General features: G+C 41.6%; 3 protein-coding genes across 5 annotated transcripts; 2 read left to right on the top strand and 1 right to left on the bottom strand.

Annotated features, from left to right (window-relative positions):
- Positions 1–19: 19 nt before the first annotated feature.
- On the top strand, positions 20–10,671 carry eif2ak1 (eukaryotic translation initiation factor 2-alpha kinase 1). 3 transcript variants are annotated; one of them, XM_030775585.1, is made up of 15 exons: positions 20–43; positions 2,319–2,486; positions 2,761–2,897; positions 3,027–3,070; positions 3,609–3,708; positions 3,829–3,909; positions 4,016–4,112; positions 4,297–4,354; positions 4,433–4,802; positions 4,952–5,063; positions 5,502–5,608; positions 8,604–8,724; positions 9,592–9,671; positions 10,081–10,314; positions 10,483–10,671. In XM_030775585.1, the coding sequence occupies exons 2-15, from the start codon at positions 2,351–2,353 to the stop codon at positions 10,609–10,611; spliced, it is 1,806 nt and encodes a 601-aa protein (XP_030631445.1). In that variant the 5' UTR covers positions 20–43; positions 2,319–2,350; the 3' UTR covers positions 10,612–10,671. The 3 variants fall into 3 exon arrangements, with proteins under 3 accessions (XP_030631445.1, XP_030631444.1, XP_030631446.1); XM_030775584.1 differs by lacking the exon at positions 20–43 and adding an exon at positions 65–247; XM_030775586.1 differs by lacking the exon at positions 20–43 and adding an exon at positions 2,033–2,056.
- LOC115813006 (ankyrin repeat domain-containing protein 61-like) lies at positions 5,630–6,998 on the bottom strand. The gene is made up of 2 exons (XM_030775587.1): positions 6,822–6,998; positions 5,630–6,722 (listed from the first exon to the last, which is right to left on the bottom strand). Exons 1-2 carry the CDS (start codon positions 6,974–6,976, stop codon positions 5,702–5,704), a joined length of 1,176 nt encoding a protein of 391 aa, XP_030631447.1. The 5' UTR covers positions 6,977–6,998; the 3' UTR covers positions 5,630–5,701.
- A 1,142-nt stretch (positions 10,672–11,813) lies between the features above and the next one.
- Positions 11,814–20,481, top strand: usp42 (ubiquitin specific peptidase 42). The gene is made up of 20 exons (XM_030775102.1): positions 11,814–11,875; positions 13,470–13,716; positions 14,160–14,369; positions 14,464–14,574; positions 14,716–14,815; positions 15,108–15,175; positions 15,385–15,455; positions 15,641–15,723; positions 15,941–16,052; positions 16,217–16,357; positions 16,474–16,574; positions 16,730–16,883; positions 16,980–17,558; positions 17,797–17,891; positions 18,033–19,103; positions 19,325–19,638; positions 19,780–19,872; positions 19,980–20,062; positions 20,207–20,257; positions 20,375–20,481. The coding sequence occupies exons 2-19, from the start codon at positions 13,479–13,481 to the stop codon at positions 20,225–20,227; spliced, it is 3,645 nt and encodes a 1,214-aa protein (XP_030630962.1). The 5' UTR covers positions 11,814–11,875; positions 13,470–13,478; the 3' UTR covers positions 20,228–20,257; positions 20,375–20,481.
- Positions 20,482–22,940: the final 2,459 nt, after the last annotated feature.

The raw sequence follows: 22,940 nt of genomic DNA, 5'->3' as shown, positions 1-22,940 counted from the left end.
AGTTTAGCCACTGGAAAAATAACCTGTTAAGTCCAGGACAAAGGTTTGTTTTTATTGTTTTTGTTCAGCCTAGGCGACACCACAGCACGAGAATTCATGGCAGAAGAAAGTTCGAGTAGTAACGTTAGCAGTAGTAATATTAGTAGTCATGGTTTGCTTGTTCGGAGAAATCTGATCCCCAGTGGCAGACGACAAGGAAGAGCAATATTGAGCCTTGTAGATGACGATAATGAGGTTCAGTTTGACAGTGAGTAGTGAGCTACAATTTATAGTAACCTGTATCGACACACGTTTGTCGCATCATTTTAACGCGTGTCGTTGGATTGAACAGCTGGTGTGATTGTATTGTTAAATGGCATAGTTGGATTAAAACAGTAAAATGTGATTCACAAACGGCCAAATAATAATAATACTAATAATCGTTGTATCTTAGACGATGGGCGTTGATTTTAACTTTGTTAACTCTAAACCCCACTAAAAGCACAATCTATGTTCTTAATTTGACACCTTCTTTGTTACGGAGGTGGCCTTGGCACGGCCCAGTCATTTCAATAAAAACGGTCATCTAAAGGATGTAAGGACTGAGAGTCTATGCTCTTTAATTTTACTGAGACTTTTTGTCTTATTTACGTTTTTAACAAAAGTGAACATGAAGACGGTATCCGCATGAAACACTGCACAGCTAAAATCCTGTTCATATAGCCATTCAGCCAAAGCTTACTAGATTTTTATATTTCTATGGAATCAAGATTTAGGTCACAGTTACAAAGGGACCTTTTCATTTCAGAACAGACATCATGACGGCACCATCTCAGAGGATTTGTGATTTTTGTCAGAAGAGCTAATAAGAGAAACATTCCACTAACGTTAGTTTGTAGAAAATATCATTTGCTAATTGGTTGCATCCCTGGTGGACGTACCGTTTACATATAAATTAGAAAATATTCAGGAAAAAATAGTTTTCAGCTCCTCGTTCCCCGTTAGTCCCCCTTAGTTCCTTAGTAACAATCATTAGGGTGTGAGGAATCTAAACAAACGGGCAGACTCTGCACCTGGACCCGCGACCCCACCCCAAAATGTAGTATGTGACACAGGTTCTCTGTTCTGATTCAATAGCATGACACTGACGCTCGGAATAGTGTTTCACCTTTTCTAACGTGTTCCCAGAAAATACGGTGATGGCCTCTTTTTCCAGCACAAATGAATGACTCAGTAATGGTTTCTTATGTTATACCAAAAAATGATGCGATAAAGCCATTTTGTTACCACCTAATGGCACTTTTCTATGCTAAGAAAATGCTTGGGATGACAGAAGTGTCTTCAATGTTCTCCTAATGTCCATAAAGTCTTTCCTTTAAGAGACGAACATTTAGTTGGAAGACAGTGTAATCAGGAGCAAATCATAGATAGATTGGGAACCTTTCCTTTTTATATATATATATATATATTTATATATATATATATATATATATATATATATTTTGCTATTCTGTTTCTTTCTGAATTTGATGTGACAAATATGTGTAAACAAAGTGTCCATTCTGGGTGCAGTCGCTTTGCCCCATTATTTATAGAACACGATGCAACGGAGGGTGTCAAAAGTCATCCACTTTTTGAAGTGGTTCCAGTGGGAGTGACCCGGGGGGGTCACGGAAAAGGACGTACTGAATAGCAGGAATGTTTTTTTTTTTTTTTTAGGCGAGGGAATATCCAACCCTGCCAAAACATTTCAGTGGGCTGTAAGGAGAAAAAAAAAAAAAAAAAAAAGCTACTCTCTTCACAGACGAATTAAAAATGAAAAACCTGCCGATTGCTTTGTCGTTCTTTCACACAGTACTCCCTCTGGGTGGTGATATGTTGTGTTTTAGACTGATAAGCTTAGCAATCCCTCACCCTCCCCGATCCCCCACAAAACAAGATGCAGTCATTTGAGTGGGGCTTGTGAAAGCTACTCGTCAAGTCTAGTTGTAGCACAATTCATTCTTTTGGAAAAAAAAAAAAATGGATGAGGAAAACAGAGATATTGTAAGTTTAATTGCCAAAGTTATTGCTGAAGGTAAGAACAAGCTCTCTGATATGTGGTCGACATTTTGCTGTTGTGTACAATACTCTCGTTTTTCTTTATATCATTAATATCAGTTTATTTCTCGGTTTCTCTGTGTGTGTTTAATTACGCGACCGTACAGAAGCATTTACGTTGTATATAATGTGGTCAGCAGTCAAGTACACACAGAGGAAAAAAAAATCTTCCCTCTTCATTATGCAACCCTTTTTCAGTTCATGCCTGTTTGCTTTTTTACTCTCTTTATAAAACGCAGCGTCAGACTCCGACTGTGACGGTGAAGTGTTGATGGCAGGGAAACGTTACACGTCCATTCAGGAGTTTGCCTCGGCCATCCCCAACCACCTGCTTCTCGGCTCGCTGCTGGAACACCTGTGCTTCGTGTACGAGAATGACCCCACACGCTCCCGCATGCTGTTCAAGGGTGAGCCCTCCTTGAAATTTATACCGTAAAATGTTACTCCTCCTCAGTATGAGAGCGGTTAATCATTAATCTCGAAGCATGAGGAAACACCAGTGAGGATACTTGGTAGGTTGTAGGTTTTATCGTAGATTTTCCTTTTCATATGTTTTTAGAGAAGTTATTAGTTCAAGATGAGACTATATCTTGGTTTATGAAAACACCCTACGGTCTCTTTCGCTGTATCACGCTGATAAGTAACAAAAGGAACTTTTTCTTGCTGTTGCGCCAACTCCAGTGATAGGTCAGCGTTTGGCAGCGATGAACCTTGTCTCCCCTTTGGCCATCAGTGATGAGTTCAGTACAGTTCGACTCCAACACAACAGGGCTTTCACCGAGCTCCTGCATGCTGTCAGTGCTTCCCTCTTCCCCCAGGTAAACCAACCAGCACATCACAGTTTTACCAACACGGTCAGCTAGGAGCACTCTCATGTGTCACCTCAAGGAAAAAAAAACAAAAAAAAAAAACAAAACCTAAAAAAAATGCCTTTCTCTTGTAACCAGGATCACAGATACTTGAGTAGTGATGGTCAGAGTACTGTCCTAAGGTGAGTAGTTTTTTTGTTTTGTAGTTTGGTCTCATCTTTCCTTCTTTCATTCTTTCTTTCTTTCTTTCTTTTTTGTGTATTTTTGAATTTTTCAACCTCTAATACAGCGGTTCCCAAACTAAGGCTTGCAACCTTGGGTGGAGTTACTTGATCACAAGAGAAAAGCTAAAAGTTAGCCATTTTACCCATTGTTGTTCATTTTAAAAAATCCTGCAGTCTACTTGATGTGACGGCCAGAAATAATTCAGATTTGGTCAGTAAGAGAGCTACCCTAGCAATGTCAGACCATTTTCAAAAGCAAAAGCAGGTACATTTCAGAAATGTCAGAAAAAGCCATTGGCTAACAATGAACTGTATTAATCTCCCAATCAAATATTGCTCCAAAGTTATAAATTATAATATTCCCTAGGGATTGGGATCAAAGGACTGTCCTGCTGACAGGATGGGGTTGTGTGCCCAAAGAAGTTAAGGAACTCTTGCTGTAATTTAAAAATAAAATAACATGAAAGATGACATATACTTTTTTTTTCCATTTTAGAACAAAAGATGGCCTTTTCCAAGCTCAAACATCTCGTTACCTTAGTGAGTTTGAGGAAATCTCGGCCCTGGGCAAAGGAGCTTACGGGAGAGTGTTCAAGGTACTGTGATCAGGTCGTAACTGTGATCTGAGCTGATTTTTTTGTTCATGTCTAAAACCATTTCAAAACCGACACTGCTGAAAGTCTCATACTAAACCACATCACTGTGACCTGCTACAGGTGACGAACAAGTTAGACGGTCAGAAGTACGCCGTGAAGAAGATTCTCATTAAAAATGTCACAAGAGAGGACTGCATGAAGGTAATGACATGGGTTCATTCATTAAAACTCTTAGATTCTCGTTGTTATGCTTAGGGCAGATGTCAGTGTTACGTACCTGACACGTTGGGTTTGTTTCCCCCTGCAGGTGCTAAGGGAAGTTAAGGTCTTGTCTAGCCTTCAGCACATCAATATCGTTGGTTATCACACTGCATGGATGGAGCATGTTCAGCCTGCTGCAAACAGTAAGTACTTCACACGTGCAAACCCTGACCCTTCTCATTGGATAAATGTTTTGTGCATCTCTGCACCCGTGATGTCTTTTCTGGACATTTTTTTAACTTCATGACATATTTGTGATATTTCAAAGTTTCAAAGTTGAGAAATATACCATAAATTTTCAGTCATTGTCGTTGTCCTTATTTTCAGATCTCAAATCAGTCAATTCAAATGTTCCAGCCTTAGCAACACCCTCTCAGAGAGAAAGGTAAGATAAGTTAACATTTATGTTTTCATCTCAAATATCTTAACTTTTCAGTGCCTTAAGGACGAATCTATTTTCCAGGTTTGCGGAAGGAAGCGGCGACAGCAGCAATGGATCATCATCCATCGTTTTTGAGAACTCTGACTATCCACAGGACAAGGAAGCTGAACTATCACAAGCTATGGAAAGTGTCTCAGTGAAACCCTCGACTTCAAAAGACATGGGCCAGGCTGTGTGTCCCAAAGATATACACAACCCCAAGAACTTCGTCCCGTGTGTTTTTTTGGGACACCCTCGCTCCACGTTGGACAAGTGTCCCGTTGCAAATTGGGACGCCTCGGGATCCCGGTTGACCACGGAAGAGGAAAACAGCCAGAACAGGCTGGAGTTAAACAACAACTCCTACACGGATATGGACAGTCCACCGTGGGCTGAGAAACACTCAAAGGAGGTGAGCCATCTCTATCGTATGAAAACCATTCACTCTTCTACGGTAGAAATGACTTCCGCTCAAAAGTTTACTGCGATAAAAATTGGTGTTTATTTGCAGCTCACGGTTCTGTTCACCCCCATTTATCTCTCGATCTAATTTTCCTCCAGGTTCAGTTCCACCTCATGTTATATATCCAGATGCAGCTGTGTGAACAGTCGCTGAAAGACTGGATTCAGGAAAGGAATTCAAGGCCTAAGGAGGAGCTCGCAGTCTCAACAGGTTAGGATAATTCTCATGTCTCTTTACATTTCACTTATGCTTTTGCTGTATAAGCCAAGACAGATTTTTCCTCCTTACTTCAGTCGATCACATTACTTATATAAAATTATATATACATTTAAAAAAACAAAACAAAACAGCAACAATACAACACACAATACCAAACTGATATATCTTATGATCAACCATTAAAATGTATTCAGACATAACACATGGATGTACAATAAATATTGTGCAAATGCGCAGATTCTGACCTTAATATACTTATTATTATTATTATTATTATTATTATTATTACATGTGATTATTTATTAAATGTGATTATATTATTGAATTTATATTAAACACATATCATTCATATCATAGACACAACTCTGCTCAAAATCTTTTGAAATTCCTTATTTGAATGAACCCACTAAAGAAGCATGTAATTTACAGGTCCTTACCTAACCCCAGATTCAGAACAAGCTCTGAATATTTTAAAGAACATACTTGAAGGAGTAGAGTACATTCATTCCCGAGGAATCATGCACAGAGACCTTAAGGTGAGTTTCTCCAGTTTTAATTTCAGTTCCTGTTTTGTTTTTGTTTTTTTTTAAGGCATAACATTAGGCTGTTTAAAACAAACTCATAAGATTTTAAAAGCGGAAGTTGTGAAATCTGTGTAAAAAATCGAATGGGTCTGAGCTCTGACTTTTTTCAGCCTCCTCATAAAACGTCAAATCAGGGGGGCACTCCCAGTGGTTGAAGACAAAATCGTACAGGTGAGAGGGCAGCAGGTTCTTAAAAGCTACCCTGCAACTCTCGCTATAGCAAAGGTTTAAGTGGATCTTACAAATGTCTAACAGGTCTCGGGGCTGCTGTGCGAGATGCATCAAGCGGTCCTTCTGTTTCGAGAACTCTGGGAGCATGACCGTACGAGGGAACAGGCCTTTTTTGTTGGTGATGGTCAAGGGGGAGGTTAACCTCAGAAGTTTACCCAGTAGTGAGGTGTGTTTGAGATTGTATGTCTTGTCCAGGAAGAGAAATAGACAGCTTTCCCCCGAGGTTGTGAGCTTGTTAATGTCGGCGCCGTGCTTCAGAAGAAGGTTGACAATCGTCTCTGCTCCACTATGGCAAGCTTCGTGCAGGGCGGTGTGACCTTCCTTATTGAGTGCGTCCACCGATGCCCCCCGCTCCAAGAGTACGCTGATGCATTCGAGATCGGCGTCCAGGGTCCCGTACAGCTTTCTGGAGGCGGCGTAGACAGCCAGGTGGAGGGCGCTGTTGCCCGTATGCCGTACGACCATGTTGACGTCCGCGCCCATCTCGATGAGGCAGGAGGTGATTTTTGTGTTGAGAACACCGGCTGCTATGTGTAGTGGCGTCCCTCCAAATTTGTCAGAAACGTTGATTTTGGCGCCATGACTGCCCAAAATAGCCACAGCAGACAGGGCTCTAAATCGCACGGCCAGGTGAAGCGCTGTAGGATGAGATTCGCCGTACACCGGGGCATTGAGGCTCACCCCGTACTCACACAGCACCCGTAGGCAGTCCTCAGCACGCTGATGCATTGTGGTCATGTTTTTCTGAAATCTCGGGCTGATGCTTGGCCAGGTCGTTAAGGCATTTGGCCAATTGGTGACCACGAGATGCAGAGTATTTCGACCACACTGGTCCCTAAAGCACAGACCGATAGACTAAGGTTCACAGCATGCCCATGTCTAACAACAATCATTTCAATTCATTCTAGAAAGTTACTTTTTTTAATTAGGCTACCTTAGCTCTGGATCGGCACCTGAATCCAAGAGGATCTCAAGACTCCGTGCTTTCTTGTATGCAGCAGCCAGGTGTATGGGAAGAATCGTGAGATTCTGGAGCAACGACAGTGTGAAATAATTACGAGAGCAATATATACAAGAATGAAAGGGCATTATAGGTATTTGAACGTTAATACCAGCGGTGGATTAAACTGGCAAATCGTGTTTCATCTGCCATTATTTTCCAATTCAGTTTTGATAAGCAGCCCTCTTTGAAATATACATTCATGTAATGCTCATTAGTGCCAAACTATTACGATCACACTTGTTTATTTTTTTTCGGCCAGAAAAGCAATACAAAATTACCTGTGAATGATCAATCAGACGTTGAGCGTTGAGAGCAGAATTGACACGATGTATGTCTATGACATTTGATATAAAAGTAATGTTTTCCTTCAAGATAGCCTCGAAAAGCGTATCCTGTCCTGGATAAGCAACAGTCTCTCCTGTTTTTCCTTTTGATGCGCTGGATTTTGTAGTTATCGTTGAATCGGAACCTTCGACTGAACTCATGACGGTTCAAGTCATGAAAATTTATTTTGCTATGGTTTCTTTGGAAAAAAATGTATCAGTTAAAATGTTATATTGATATAAATTCTCTTCGTTGTACATTTTCCCCAACACTTTTTACGGTGCTGACAATTATGAAGCGTAAATTATCGGCAAATATCTGCTCTGTCTGTCTTATCCCTCTTTGACACGTTTCTTATCTTTTAACTGCAGCGAAGTTTGGTCTCGCGTTTGTGGTTTTCCGCAAACCTAAGTTCCTGAGTTCGGAGTAGGTTGTTTGACATCGGTCATAAACCTTCTACATGTCCGGTCAAGCAGGAGTAGTTACCTTAAGAATTTTCTCTCGGCCCATAGCCGCTGGCAAGACTCGAAACTAGACTCCGTCATCTGTCATAATGAAAGTAATACCATCCCGTGGTACGTCAAAAATGTTAAGTTTTGTTAGACAGTCCTTTAAAGTAACCTAGAATGGCTGAAAATATCTCAGTTACTGTGGCACATCTAAGAAGTCTCAACTAAACGGAATATCAGGAGTTCATTGAAAACGCTGAGCAGTAGTCAGGGAGAATTTTGGAGGTTGTATCCTGAAACTGGCGATCCCCAAAAGCTGTTAACGTGGTGCCATTAAGTCCTGTCTGGTAGTGAAAGCGCTCTCGTCGAAAGAGGCTCATGTGTTTCGGTCATACTCGAGTTTGTGTTTTTATTCAAAATTAATTCTGTAAAACACAAACATATTTGAATGCATTTGACCAACTTACATGTTTTTGTTGTGTCGAGTACACGGTGCAGTACATCCAAGGTTGTAAACTGGTGTTGACATGATGCCATTTCAAAAGCTTCTTGATACCGCACCTCTCTTCATTCAGTATTTCCTCATGAAGTTTCAGTTGCACGTGATCAAATTCGTGTTGTGGATCTTCAAAAATCCGGTGTCTCTCGTCAAGTTTGTGATGTATACAGTACGGACTGTAACAGATTTTGACAGTTCTCATTTTATCTAAAGAAATCAAAATTGTAACCTAGCATTACGAGTCGGGACAGAACTATACAACCGGCAGCAGAAAAATCAGCTAGCCTAACATTTTTGAATGTAAATAACACACGCATTTTTAAGAATATAGGTTACTTGTTACCACCTCATGCATTACGTCAGTGTCTCAGTTAACGCTGTATAAGTGCTGGATCATAACTTATTGATTTTGTTTTTGGGGGATTATTTGTGCTTTTTAAGCCACGGAATATATTCCTCAACGGGCATGAATGCCATGTAAAGATAGGAGACTTTGGACTGGCTTGCAAGGATATTGTGATGGGTGAACATGATCAACGTCCATCATCTTCTCATAACACAGGTAGGAGCGTTTTGGTTCTGATATGCACAGATACATTTTGCTTCAGTTACTCAAGGCAGCTGCGATATTGCTATGATACATCTCACGTATCAGACATGAGTTATTTCAAAGTCCAAGCATATTACATTGTGTCATTGATTCTTTTTATATGTTAATTGTTAATGCTGCTGGAGAAAGTTTTATTTGGAGATGTGATTTTGGTAAGAAGGGAAGGAGATGTTTACACAGCTGACCGCTTTATACCAGTTACCGTTCTTTATGAATATCCTCATATACCATATTTAATTGTACACTTTGTGTATTATTTAGTAATTACATTTTGAACTAACTAAGAAGTCAGTAGAGTTCAGCTGTCTGTTCCTCAAAGCTTCCTAGACCCAGCATATTTTTACGGACTTTTGCTGACTCACCTGATCTGTCTAGTCAGAGGCTTTGCAATTAGTTTATGAACCGAATCAAGTGTCCCCAGAGGTGGACAAGAATAAGATTTGCAGAAAAGGCTTTGAGGAACTGACTGACAAACACTTCAGCATAGCGACGTGTGGCCACTAACAGCCAGTAGATGGAGCTATTGATATTGAAACGGCACTTTTTTTTCTCTCCGGCGCATAGAAACGGCAGAAGGCACCTGATGGTGCGGAATTTCTTTCAACGGAAAATTAATAGTACGTCCTTTAATTCTGAATGCTGAAGTGTTTGTTCTAGCCCTGCAACCCTTAATTTCACACTAAATCTGCTTGCCCACCACTAAGCCGTGACAGATGTGACTGTAGAGATTGTGGCTTCAGTGGTGTATTTCTTATGCAGAGTTCAAATAGTTTAAAACTATGACCAGGCCGGATTTTAAGTCTTTTTGTGGTTTCGCAGGTTCTGCTCATACTACTGGAGTGGGAACATTTGTTTACGCTGCACCTGAACAACTGCAGGGATCCCATTATGATTCAAAGGTCAACTCTTGCGCCTGTTTATAGTAAATTCAATGGTTGTGTCCGTATTTAAACATTTTGAGATACATTTAGTCAGATGATATTCTCTGAAGAATATTGATGTCACAACTTTAATCCTTTTTTTTTTTTAATTTTACAACTAAATTTTTAGATTTAATCCTCATACATTATTATGAGTCAGCCTCATTTTTGGGATTTGTTTCTTTTATGCAACTAAAAATTGATGAAAACAATTCAACTAATAAATTATTTGCAAAGTGACTGTCTAATTTCATGACTTTATAAGACACGATGGGTAGTTCTCCTATATGACTCAATTAAATCCTAGTCCTTTTATTGATATTGTCACAGCTCAGTGCCTTAAGTGGTCAGTTTTTAATCAAAGATGTCATTTTCTTTTTTTGAACAGTCTGATATGTACAGCGTGGGGGTGATAGCCGTAGAGTTGTTCCAACCCTTTGGCACTGAGATGGAACGTGTTCACATGCTCGGGGAGCTAAGAAATGGCAAAGTCCCAGATGCCCTGTCTGAGAACTGGCCTGTCTTGGCCAAGTATATCAGATTACTGACCAGTCCTGATCCTGCACTCCGACCTAGCGCAAACCAGCTGTTGCGCAGTGATCTCTTCAGTACCAAAGATATGGTATGTCTGAGTAGGATAACAGCTATTACCAGTCAGAACAACTATTTTATTTACCCATTAGACATGGTTGCTACTCTTTTGGTTTGATACTGTAATAATAAAAAAAAAAAAAGGTCATTAGAAAATACTTCGCTCTTACTCTTAAAATATCTCTCTCTCACTCTTAAGGTCATACATAGTTTGCAGAGGAGAATTGACGAACAGGAACAAGAAATTGTTCAACTCAGGAGACGGATCAGTGAACTGCAGAGCTCTCAAAGTGCCACAAATGCAACAGACAAGACTGAACTGCATTAACCTATGACCTCTGTTAAGTTGTATACCAGTCTGTACAAATATGTGAATAATTTGCATCCACTGTTTTTTGCGTGTTATTATGTGCCATATTTAAAGTACTGTCCAATAAATTTTATTTGGACAATCTCTGAGTATTTTTGTGTTGGGGTGTGTGTGTGTGTGTGTAGGAGCAGCCTATCAGATTTAAAAATGTCTAGTCATGACAGACTTATGCGACTCCTTAAACAGTCAAACTAATTTTTAAGTTCAGAGTCAGTTTGTTGTCAGAAAAAATTGTTTTTTTTTGCGTTTAAATAATGAAACTGAAGATTAGTGTTTATTCTCACGCAATGAGTGAGCCCATTAAGAAGTTCAAAATATCACCTAACTCGCATATATAGCCACATTTTTAAAGCACTCAAAGAAGTTGCACAGCACTTTACAGTGCATTTACAGTACAATTCACAGTAATGCATTCAATGCCGTTTGCAGTTCCATAAGGGATTCAGGTATTTCTTAATAAATTATACTTAGACATAGAGTAGTAGCAGTTCGGCTGTCCAACTATTGTTTGAGTGAAACATCCATTCTTTACTCCCTGAAATAAAGTGACGTGTCATAACCTCTCGGTGACTTATTTAATGTTACATAATTGGGCGGAATGCGGTCAGACCGAACACCTCCCCATTACACTGAACTGAGAATGTACACACTTAATCGGTGTGAACTCACAACAGAAACTGACCCTGTCTCTTCATTTCTTAATCCATGTTTTAGAACCATATACTCGCCTGTGGGACCTATTGTATAAAACCGTTTATACGTCCATGAGTAAAATATGACAAAAGTGCAGATGGGACAAACATATAATTAAAACGGAATACGCTCGCTAACAATCCGTGTGGAACAGCTGTGGTAATTTGATTTGTACCGTGGGATCGCCTGAAAATGTACTTCGAAGCAGGCAACCATCTTTTCGTTTAACCGTGGTCTACGTGATTGTCATAGGACGACATTTGAAGAGCACCAGTGTAGCAACAATTTCGTATAGACATTATGATCTGCATAACATAAGACACTATTTCTTAATTCCGTGTATGCTTTAACGATCAGCAAGTGTGCGCAGACCTGCGTGTAAGTCTATGTGCAGCGACACAGCCTGGAAATGGCAAATTCGAAAGTGCCCGGATGGAGCCGTGGGGAAACGACGTCATTGTTCACCGCCGGACGCCCCTTGGAAATTAGGATGGATGGACACATTTAAACCACATTTACAAACTAACCGGTGAGTACGTTGTTTAGACTGTATTATTTTACACTGTAGATGCTTACGTTTTCCTACAAATTGCGTGCTGTGTGGTGTTTCGAGTTTCACAGAGGTGAGAACACCCGGTCACACACTGAGTCTAATGTCGGAAGGCGAGTAGTCGGCCACCGGTGAATTTTAAATCTCGTGCCCCTCCTTTTCGAACCGTCTTATGCTCATACCGTCTATGTTAAGATTGAAACGTAACATGTTAATCACGAGGTGCATTGCCAGCAAACTTTGTGTAAACATGTTCATCATTTTGTTTTGGGGGCAATCCCGACAGACATTTTTGAACAACATAGCTTGTCTTACAGTGTTCTGGTCGTGTTTACCCCCGTGCGTTCGAGTGTATTGTTACGTATCCCCGTTACCATGGCGTTTAGAATTTAAAGCACCATGCGCGGTCACCACAACATAACCGACATTATAATCGTATTACGAACTTTACTGAAGAAACATTTCCACTTTTAGAAATATAAAGCATAGTGAAAACGGTAAGAAAGTTTTTTAAAATGTCGTTTCTTGACAATTTCTCACTCAGTATTGTATTAGAGGCCTATCTCATGTGCTAAAGCCTTAGCTTAGTTGGCTAGCGGTCGACGGTGGGAGGGTGAATTTTGATAACGTGCATGTCCTAATATTACTTTACAGTCACTTTATACTTTATAATTAGTTATTAAAACAACTGAAATATGTTTTACTCAAGGTCGTTGTAGGGATCGGCATAAGTAGCACGTTACTTGTTTCCAGTCTGTGTATAACACTTATAAGGCCATTGACACGGAGAAGTGATACTGTCTCATCTGTACTAAGCTAGCTAATTTGTATTTTATTTTGATTTTACGGGTTGCTAAACTGTTAACTTGTGTCCGAATATATCTGTGATTTAGCAGTTTGTTGTCCGTCATGGTCTTGATTCATTCGTATCGTGATTTGTTTGTTTTATGAAGTTCAAGGTTTCATTTAGTTAGCTAAAGCGCTTAGCATCGGTTCTGGCGTTTCCTGTATGTCACGTGTGGCAACACAGTGAAAGCTACAGACAAGAAACTGATTGAGTTTTTTTTGTTTCGAAATTAACTTGCTGTGTTACTTCAATAACTTGAATTTCAAGTTCAACCAAACAGAAGTGTTCACTTCTTTTGCTAACACCTTTTTTCGGCGATGAACTGGCCCTCCTAGTACCTCCATGAATTGCGCCAAAATACTTAATGTCGGTTCCGTGGTTACTTCGTGCGTGCAAGAGTAAACATCAACCTCGCCAAGTCATAGGCACGAACCATAAAGCACTTGTTTGGAATTGAAATCATTGACCAAACGTTTAAATAAATGACTGATTCAATTTCATTACTAACCTTTGTGGGTGTAGAGCTGTAATCGTGGTAATGTGAAAGTATTTGATCATTCTGTGGAATCAGACTTCTGATTTGTGTAGCTGCACACTATTATTCTTACCATTATATATGGTATCATTGACCAGTCTCTGTTTGTAAAGTAAGTGAAAATACATTGTACAAATGAGAAATCCGAGAACTGTGGACTGAATATTTGACATCTGTGTGGTGTTTGACAGCAATGAACAATGACCATAGTTGACAAACCATCAGAGAAGTCTGACCTAGAGTCAGAACGGTGCAATCGCTCCAGCTCCCTGACCTTCCGCTGCCCCAGAGACATGGAAGGCAACTGCTCTAACTGGGGTGTGGGCTCCTCTGCTTCAGACCCCTCCAGGGCTAAGACTCCTTGTAAGGGCGCTGCTCTCGGATCAGTCATGTACAGCAGTACCGCAACCCCACAGGCTGACAGGCCCAAGGAGCAAGGCAAGCACACTTTTAGGATGTTCACCCTCTGTGCCTTTAGGGCATTTTGTATAGGCACTCATTCTGCACAGACAGTGCAAAACCTGATTTAAGCAATTAGTCCACATTTAGCCCATTTTGAGTCAGGGGCTAAGTAATTAGTTAAATTATGTGATGGAGTGTCTAAATCAGAAAGGAGTAGCTATAGAGTGCTTAGTTGAAACGATTATCTGTAATATACCTCTGCTCTTGTCTGTTTACAGCACTGTCATACTGTTATTATTTTTGAATATTCCATATGCTTTTGATTATCAAGTGCAAATTTTTTTTTTTGTCTAGTCAGAACTGTGTCCTCACCTGACTGACTAAATAGGATACTGTATGCGTCCTGTTGTGTGTTGTTAATAAAAATGTTTTTTTACCCCTCCCTCATTTGTGACAAAATTGTCTGCTTTACTGTGCAGTGGTGATGACTGGAGGAGATGGAATTGCTCTTCCCCAGAAGGTCCTCTTCCCTGCCGAGCGCCTCAGCCTGCGGTGGAACCAGGTCCATCGTATTGGAGCAGGTCTCCAGAACTTGGGCAACACGTGTTTCCTTAACTCCACCCTTCAGTGTCTCACCTACACCCCACCTCTTGCCAACTACATGCTGTCCCGAGAGCATTCAAAAACATGTGAGTCTCATTGCTAACAAGCACTTTTCCTCATGTTTATGTGTCCGACTAAAAGGCCATGTTGACTAACTACCTGTCTCGCTTTCAATCACAGGTCGGGAGCCTGGATTCTGTATGATGTGCACCATGCAGAACCACATCATCCAAGTGTTCGCCAATTCGGGAAACGTCATCAAACCCATAGGTGTTCTTAGTGAGCTAAAACGTGAGTATTAAGCTCCCTGATGGGGGAGAGAAAAAGTACAGTGACACTGAATGTTGACATGATTAGTGTTTCTGAATGTGATCTAACTGGTCAAAATTTCATCGCTCAAAACAATCTTGGATTTCTGAAATATATTTGCAGGGATTGCGAAACACTTCTGTTACGGAGATCAGGAAGATGCTCACGAGTTCCTTAGGTACACAGTGGATGCTATGCAAAAGTCCTGCCTGCCTGGATATAAGTAAGTTCATGACAATTGCAGAGGCTGCGCATTTCAAATCTGTCACATACTGCAATTGGCATTTTGTTGGTTTTTTTGTATGTTTGTTTTTTTTTTTTAACCTGTGGTTACATTTTACTTTTCAAAATAACTAATGTGTCCACATACTTTTTAAACTTATTTATGTGTTTTTGTTGTGATTGATCGAGTCATTTCTTCAGTGTAACTCCAGCTCTGTTGTATAGATGGCCATATTTATTCATTATTATGTGTCGGTTTTCCTTTTTTCGACTGATTTGTGTTTTCTCTCTAGTGTGGACAGGCAAACGCAGGCAACTACTTTCGTGCATCAAGTCTTTGGAGGCTATCTACGGTCTAGAGGTGTGATTCTTCTACTGTCTAATTGTTCTTTGCTGTAAAAATGTTTCAAAGCAATTTATTTGTCACATGCAACACGTCTTCAACTTAAATTACAGACTGTCTTTTTATGAAACGTCAGCTAATATGTTGTTTGCTTTTCTAATCTCATTTCAATCATTTAATATCATTGTTTCAGTTGAACTTACTGTGAAATTATCTTAACCTTGCAGTGAAATGCTTTAATTGCAAAGCAGTGTCTGATACATTTGAGCCTTTCCTGGATATTGCACTGGAAATTAAGGTAAAATATTTAAAGTGTACAGTTTGCATCAGTTTTAGATCTACTCTTGATATTAATCCTTTGAAACCAGCACACGCTACCATTAATGGTTGTAATGATTCCAGATGTCGCTCGCTCAGGCTAGTCTTCACGTTTTGAATAATTCTTTGTTTAAAGTCGTGTTATTGTCCTCCATTAAACTGTAGACTGCCCAGACTCTTAACAAAGCTCTGGAGTTGTTTGTGAAGCCAGAACAACTGGATGGTGAAAATGCCTACAAATGCAGCAAGTAAGTCGTAATATTTTCCTTGCTAAGTCAACATACTGAAAACATTTTGATATCTCTGGTGGATGACGTTTGCGTGACAAATGGCTAAATATATCCTGAAAGACCACTCTGTGTAACGCCGTCGATGATGGTGGTGACAGTAGTAATTAGCATGAGCTGGTCAAGGAAGTGCTATGTAATGCTTCTTTGCATGTGTGGTGTTCTCTGTGTCCAATAGATGTAAGAAAATGGTTCAAGCCTCGAAGAGATTCACAATCCACCGCAGCTCTAATGTCCTTACCATCTCATTAAAACGCTTTGCCAATTACAATGGAGGCAAAATTACAAAGGTACTCTCATTTACTATCAGGACAACTTATTTTCCCATTACTTAAAAATTCTTATATTTGCTGCTTTTCCTTAGCTTTTTTTTTTTTGTGGACTTCAGTGTGATGTGTGGACGTGTTGTGTAGCTTATTTACTTGGTTTTTTTTCCACCCTCCTGTCGAAACAGGATGTGCGGTACCCAGAGCATATAGACATGCGTCCGTTCATGTCTCAGACCCATGGAGAACCACTGGTCTACTCATTGTATGCCGTGCTTGTTCACTCTGGTTTCAGTTGCTACGCTGGACACTATTACTGCTACATAAAGGTTAGGCCTGCGGCTCCTGTCTGTGTTGTACAACTGTTCAAGTCCTGTTTTCGCTTTTTACAGAGAAGAGGGCTTTAAAGAAGGTTAAACAACTAAATTCTGTTAATCTCTTACAGGCTAGCAGTGGGCAGTGGTACCAGATGAATGATTCATCCGTTACTGTCAGTGACACGCGTTCAGTTCTCAACCAACAAGCCTATGTGCTCTTCTACATCAGGTGAAAAATCTAAACTTTTGACCCTTAAACACCCGTTCGACGACTCGCACGTAGAGCTCGAATCCAGGAAATATTTCCTCGGTAAACAATGGATGCTGTTGAAACTAATTGTGTTTGAACCTTATTTCTGAACCTTTGCCAATGTGGGCTTTCAGATCACCAGACCTGAAGAATGGAGGTGACATGAACCACGTGAATCGTACTCCAGGCCAGTCGTCCCCACGGCCTATCCTAACACCAAAGTTGTCTGGGCCTCGACAGGCCCCCCCGGGCTTCATTGGCCCCCAGCTACCGCCACACATGATCAAGGTACTGTGATAACAGTCCTCCACCGTTCAACACCTTCTGTTATAGTGCATCAGTCATGTTGCTGATTCTTCTTCTTTTTCTTCCTTTTTTTTATAGAATACCCCACACCTTAATGGGAACGGTTCCTCAAAGGAGTACCACAGTGGCTCTAAGCCCATCCCTGACCCAGAGAAAAGACAGAAGTTGTCCTTCCTCATCGGTCCTGGCAAAACTGTGCAATCCAGCCAAACCCAGCCAAGACCCAGCTGCTCTTCATCCTCTGCTTCACACACTCATCCACAACCCTCCTCTTCCTGCACTTCCTCACAGTCTACCTCAGACCTGCTCTCCGGTCCCTCCCGGTCCTTGAAGGTCAACGGCACATCTGTCAACCATACTGGATCCGCTCTCCTGGTGCCCTATAGCCAGGAGTCTTCGGAAGAATCCGACCAGGAGGGCGGAGCTTTGGAGAACGGCCTGGCCTACTCGGCTTCCGCGTCGGCTAACGGCAAGGGCGGGAACGCCGTCCCGTCCCGTAGCCCTGGCGTGCTGTCTCAGCCAGCCCTCAAAACAAACGGATCATCCAATGGTTTGACGGAGAAAGCCGTTCACGAAAATGGATCAGAGAACCAGAGTGTTTCTAAGCCCAGCCAGAACGGCCATCACAGAGTCAATGGCATAAACCACTCGGAGAAGGTAAGAAACATCATCTAGATCAGACAGTTTAGGTCTGTGGTTAGTTCAAATCCTCTCTACCTGTGCCTCAAATTGGGACTCTCATTGTTAATGTTCTCTGAATGGTTTTTTTAGGTGTTAGGTTTGATGCTGTGAAGTGGTTGTGAGCCTCTTTCATGTTTGTGTTTGCATGATGAAGATTTTGGTAAATTGTAGCCGATTAACAAAAAAAAAAAAGTGCAATGGTTTTGTGGTGCAGGTTACCGGGAATGGGCACATGATGTCTCCTATCACCAGCCCTATTAATGGGATGGACACTCAGCTCAAACCCAACCCTGAGCTCAGGCAGCCAAGGTAAGCAAACTGCTCTTTTCTTTTTTTTTTTTTTTACCACAGTGTCTGTGGTCTAGTTTAGCAGACGTTGTGGTATAAAATTCTCTGTTTGTGAGACCATACTGTGGACTTAAAGTTGTTGTTGTTGTTGTTGTTTTGTAGCCAAGAGCCCGGGCGCTCTGATGCAAGTTCCTGTGAAAGCATCCCATCTACAGGAAAACCCGATACTCTCTCTCCCTCACCGTCTACTCTCACCAAAAGGGCTAAAATTCTCTCTCCTTCACTTCCTCAACCAACCGCTTGTCCCCCTCCCACCTCAGCGTCCGTTCCTAATGCAAACCCCGAGGCCAACGGCAAGCTCACGGACGCGACCCCGAGTCTCCATACCAACAGCCAGACAGCCTTAACAGATCAACCGGTTCACTGCTACAGCACCTCTACTGCAACGGGCGTCGGAACCAACTCTCAGCCAAGCCATGGTCATAGTCGGATCCTCGGAGCTGGCGACGCTCCTGTCGCCTCCCAGAAGGCTAAGGTGACCTTAGATGCAGCTAAATGCAACGGGCGGGACAGCAAATCGGATATGAAGGACTCTAACAAAGAGAGCAAGTACGGTTCTCGCGAGGGCAAGAGGACCGCGGAGGACAGAGAACGCGAGTGCGACCGGGACCGGCCGCACGTCGCCAAGGACCGCGAACGCGACAAGGACCGATACAAACACCACAGGGACTACGACGAGAGAAGCAGGGACCGCTATGGCCACGCCCACAGGCCCGAGAGAGAGCGACGCCCGCAGAGGGACCGCTCGTCCAGCCGAGAGAGGCACCACAGGGAGTGGGATGCCAAACGGCACCGGGACCACCACCATCACCACCACCACCGCAGGGACTACGACCACAGACACAGGGATCAGCGGACCTGGGGCCGCGACTGGGACCGGGAGAGAGACCGGGACGGCAGGCACCTGGCCGACGACCACGACGGTCACAGGTCCTCCGGCCGCTGGCGCTGGGCGGCAGACGGAGGGCGGGGCAGGGGCCACCACGCTCAGGACGAGAACAACAGCAAAGCCAGGCCCTCGTCTCCTCGCTCTGCCAGCCCAGCGAACGGACACTGGGACAGGAAACGGAGTCTTCGAGAGGACGGCGACGATGACTACGACGTCCCTGAAGAACACAGGGCAAAGAAGCATAAGAAGTCGAAGAAAAAGAAGAGGAACAGGGACAGGCGGAGGTGAGTTAATCCATGTTTGGGTTTGTACGTTAGTAGCGCGATGAAAATGTTCATCGTGCACAAACCTGCACGTACACGGAAGGTTTTCACCATTACACGTGTCAGCGGATTGTTTGTAACCTGTACCTGTATACAGGGCAGCAGCATTACCAGTCAGGGAAATGACTAATGTATTAGTGATGTAGAATTAACAGGTCATTGTTGCCTGCTTTCCTCCGTAGGAGCTCGAGCAAAGAGCCGTCTGACAAAAGCGGAAGCTCGTGGAAACACAAAAAGAAGAAACGGAAGAGAAGGAGGTCCGAGGAGGACGAGGGCGCGGAGGACCGGGCCCGCGCCGAGAGCCGCTCCGTCCACAGCTCCGAGGAGGGCGACCTCAGAGGAGCCAAAGGGAGAGACGACGCGGAGAGGAAGAGCCGCGACCACGAGCGGTCTCCTCACAAACGCGCCCGCCTTGAACCTCTTTCCTCTTCCTCCTCCTCTTCCTCTTCCTCCTCCTCCTCCTCCACACAACACGCTCACCTCAACGGCCACACAGGTACAGCGTTAATGTGAAGGAAGTCATGCTTGTCTCACTCATCTTTTTTTTTTTTTTTTTTTCTTTTCCTCTGAGTGCACGATTTACTTTCTTCAATGAGATGAATGAACTCAAGTCTGTATTTTTGTTTGTATGTATCAGGTAACGACGTAAGCCATTACAATGGACACTCTGTAAATGGCTTGAGCAACGGGTTGAAATCAACACACTCGAACCACACCGAGGCTTCCACACGTAAGTGACGCCTATTTCTGCTCGATTCTTATCGATGACCGATCTATCCAAACAAGCGTGATCGAGTGTGATTTGGAATACGTTTTTTTCTCCCCCCCCCCCCCCAGAACGTACCACCACTGTCAGCAGCACGAGTGCCTCAGCGTACACAGAAGGAAAAGGGCTTCGTGGGGTCGTGACCTCTGCAAATGTAAGAACACATTGTTTGTGAAACGGGCGCATTCCTCTGTAGCGAGTCAGTTCATTGTCCTTACGCATTCAGAATTCTGTTTGTAACAAATTACTGGTGCTGAAGTAGCACTGATGATAGCCCTGAACCCCTTGTTCACTACAGGAGGACGTACATGTTGCTTAGAGGAGACGGTCATCCTCCTCCAGATAGCAGGTGAGACCCCTTTCTTTCTCAGAATTTTTTTCTGTAGTAGTAAAATCATTTTCTCTATCGTTGTAAGTTGCAATTGCTCTATGTTAAGACGTTTTCTACACTTTTTTTTTTTTGTAGACTTGGATAACTGTCAACACAAGCTTGTGAAGAAAAAAAAAAAGTGAACTACAGCGGAAGAATGAGACCCGGAATTTTTGAACGTGGTGCTTTAATCGTTAAGAACACTATATTTTTTTACCACACAAATCTTTTAAAGACTTTTTTTTTTTTTAAATGTCATGGATTTTTTATATTTCACTGTTCAGCAGTGAACACAGTAACTCAATGAAAGTATAGAAAATAGAATTAATATATATGAATTTAAAAACAAAAACAAAAAAAACAAAGACAAAGAAGCCTGGAGCTTAAGATCGGAAATTGCTGCTCAGACACAGACTCAGGACTTTCTCACTTGTGAAGATGAGATGTTACTCTCCTTTTAGAAGATATGAAAAGAGGAACGAGAAGAGAGAGACAGAGAGGAAAACGAAAAAAGATGCTGCATAGTCGGAGAAAGACTGTAATATCTTCTCTTTTGACTGCAAGTCATGATGTCATCTTAACCACATATCTGTCGGAGAGAGCTGTCTCAAAGGAGCAGACCTGGCTATTTTCGCTATGTGTGCACTTACACCACAGTTAACCTGGACACACTTGAGGATATTTGCTGCGCTTTTCCTTCGGTTTGGAGCCTGAGATCCTTATCCAGTCACTGGGATGCATCTTACGGCATTATTCACTTTCACTCATTTCCTTTTCAATGAAACGTGGAAAAAAAAAAACCTAAAAAAAAAAAAAAACAACAACCTCTCTTACATCATGTATGGCTGTGGATTGTCTTTTTTTTTTCTTCTTCTTCTTTCATGCGGTTTTTCTTTTTGTTTTGTGTTGTTTTTGGTATGTGTTGCTTTTAAAAAAATCTTTTGTAGTCAAAAAAAAAAAAACTGTGAATTTAATTTGAACTGTACTATCAGTTGTTTGTGTACATACTCAGTCCTGTATCAGGAGTTGAAATAGAAAGCTACTTTTTTGAGTAAAACTACACAGTAAGATGTAGATCATGTTCTGTGGACATATGTCAAAATGGGTATGGTTAGGTTTTGAAAGGTTAAAAAAAAAAAAGAAAAAAAAAAGAAAGGAGAATGGTTATACAAACCTGACATTTTACTGTAGCATGTCAAAGGAAATTTATACATTGTACAGTATATGTATAGCGAGAGAGAGAGGGAGAGGCCTTAAATACATTTGTTTGTCAAATTGTACAATTTCTTTGACTATGTTTACATAATTTTGTTTGAGTGAATGAGTGAAGAATGAAATGAAAATGTCTGATATGTTTGGGTAACTGTTTAGCTTTGTATGGGGTGGACTCTCGTCATTTTTGGTTTAAAAAAAAAAAAAAAAAATGAATGACAGTTTCTTTGTGTGTTTTACTTTTTCATTTCAATTCAGGACATTAAGCTCATTGTGTCAATGGTTAGGAAGGAGGAGCCCAGTACCTTTTTAGTTACTTCACATCAGAGGCTTAGTGTCAGAGAAATGGCACAGATATAAGCATAAATGTGCCAGTTCATTGAAGTTTAAACACAGGCTCTAATGTTTGTGAGACCGCCTCACACTATTTGATGAAACACCTTAAAAGTGCTTAATATTCGAGATGCCTTTTTCAGACAGGCGGAGAGGGACAGTTTGGTCATAGAGTCACGCCTACCGTAGGACCTGGGGAAACAAAAACCTTTGATACCATGTATGTTTACTTGTGTTCTTGGGTTTGAAACCACACCTTGCTCTGATTAACAGTAAGTGATAAAGCAGTTTGTACTTCACGTCAGACCTGAGGCAGTCGTAGTCATTTTTTGCAATGCAGCAATGAATTAACTTGCTTACTGCAAAAAAAAACAAAACAAAAGCCAACACCAGTGAACACACATCAGTGTGGGAATGTATAAGAGAGGTTAACAGAGCCAGATCCATGCCTTCAACAACCTGTCATTAACATGTTATTATCTCCTTTACCTGGTCGCTGTATAGTTATTTGTGGCTTATGTGGGCCTTTGAGGCGAAGAGAGTCATGTTTACTGCTGTGCAGTCTTAACTGTTTGACTTAGGCTTACTGTCTAGACGTCAGTACACATTCATCAGCACAGCAGGTGATGAACCTGACGTTACTAGGGAATTAGCTGCACTTGGCTTCACAGAGCTGTACTGTAGTTTGTTCATCTGTGATACGCACACATCAGATAACTTAACGAACCGATAGTTATGAGATTACAACTGTTTAGTTTCTCAGATTAGTGATCACGATGCTATTCATCGCAATCTGTTTTTATCGAGGGGTCAAACTGGTCTGGCCTAAAAACAGAACGTCATGACTATTTTAGGTAGTGTAACACATTTACATCTATAATTTACACGCAAAATAAAGTCCTACAGCTGTAAAGGTCTGCATAATTGAAAAACACAAATAAGGGAAGCAGAAAACAATACAAAACAAAAAGACTGCTGAACATTATGTACACATAAGTTAACAGGTTAAACTGTGCCCAGAGACATGTACAAGAAAACAACGACATTATAACTTGGTAATAGTAACAGCACTCGATACACAGGAGTGCTGAGAATTCCATACAACTGTTCTTGATAC

This window comes from Chanos chanos, chromosome 5, assembly GCF_902362185.1.
Source record: "Chanos chanos chromosome 5, fChaCha1.1, whole genome shotgun sequence".
NCBI classification, from domain to species: Eukaryota; Metazoa; Chordata; class Actinopteri; order Gonorynchiformes; family Chanidae; genus Chanos; species Chanos chanos.
Note: the sequence above shows the minus strand (reverse complement) of the source record. Positions and strands in the feature narration are given on the sequence as shown.

What these genes read in the sequence shown, in the direction of transcription:
- LOC115813006 (XM_030775587.1), bottom strand. Translation starts at nt 6,976, where the DNA reads ATGCCCTTTCATTCTTGTATATATTGCTCTCGTAATTATTTCACACTG. An exon ending in GGTGCCGATCCAGAGCTAAG is followed by an intron (nt 6,723 to 6,821) that starts GTAGCCTAATTA and finishes TCTGTGCTTTAG; the next exon opens with GGACCAGTGTGGTCGAAATA.
- eif2ak1 (XM_030775584.1), top strand. Translation starts at nt 97, where the DNA reads ATGGCAGAAGAAAGTTCGAGTAGTAACGTTAGCAGTAGTAATATTAGT. An exon ending in CTCCCGCATGCTGTTCAAGG is followed by an intron (nt 2,487 to 2,760) that starts GTGAGCCCTCCT and finishes CGCCAACTCCAG; the next exon opens with TGATAGGTCAGCGTTTGGCA. An exon ending in ATCATCTTCTCATAACACAG is followed by an intron (nt 8,725 to 9,591) that starts GTAGGAGCGTTT and finishes GTGGTTTCGCAG; the next exon opens with GTTCTGCTCATACTACTGGA.
- usp42 (XM_030775102.1), top strand. Translation starts at nt 13,479, where the DNA reads ATGACCATAGTTGACAAACCATCAGAGAAGTCTGACCTAGAGTCAGAA. An exon ending in TATGTGCTCTTCTACATCAG is followed by an intron (nt 16,575 to 16,729) that starts GTGAAAAATCTA and finishes GTGGGCTTTCAG; the next exon opens with ATCACCAGACCTGAAGAATG. An exon ending in CCTGAGCTCAGGCAGCCAAG is followed by an intron (nt 17,892 to 18,032) that starts GTAAGCAAACTG and finishes GTTGTTTTGTAG; the next exon opens with CCAAGAGCCCGGGCGCTCTG.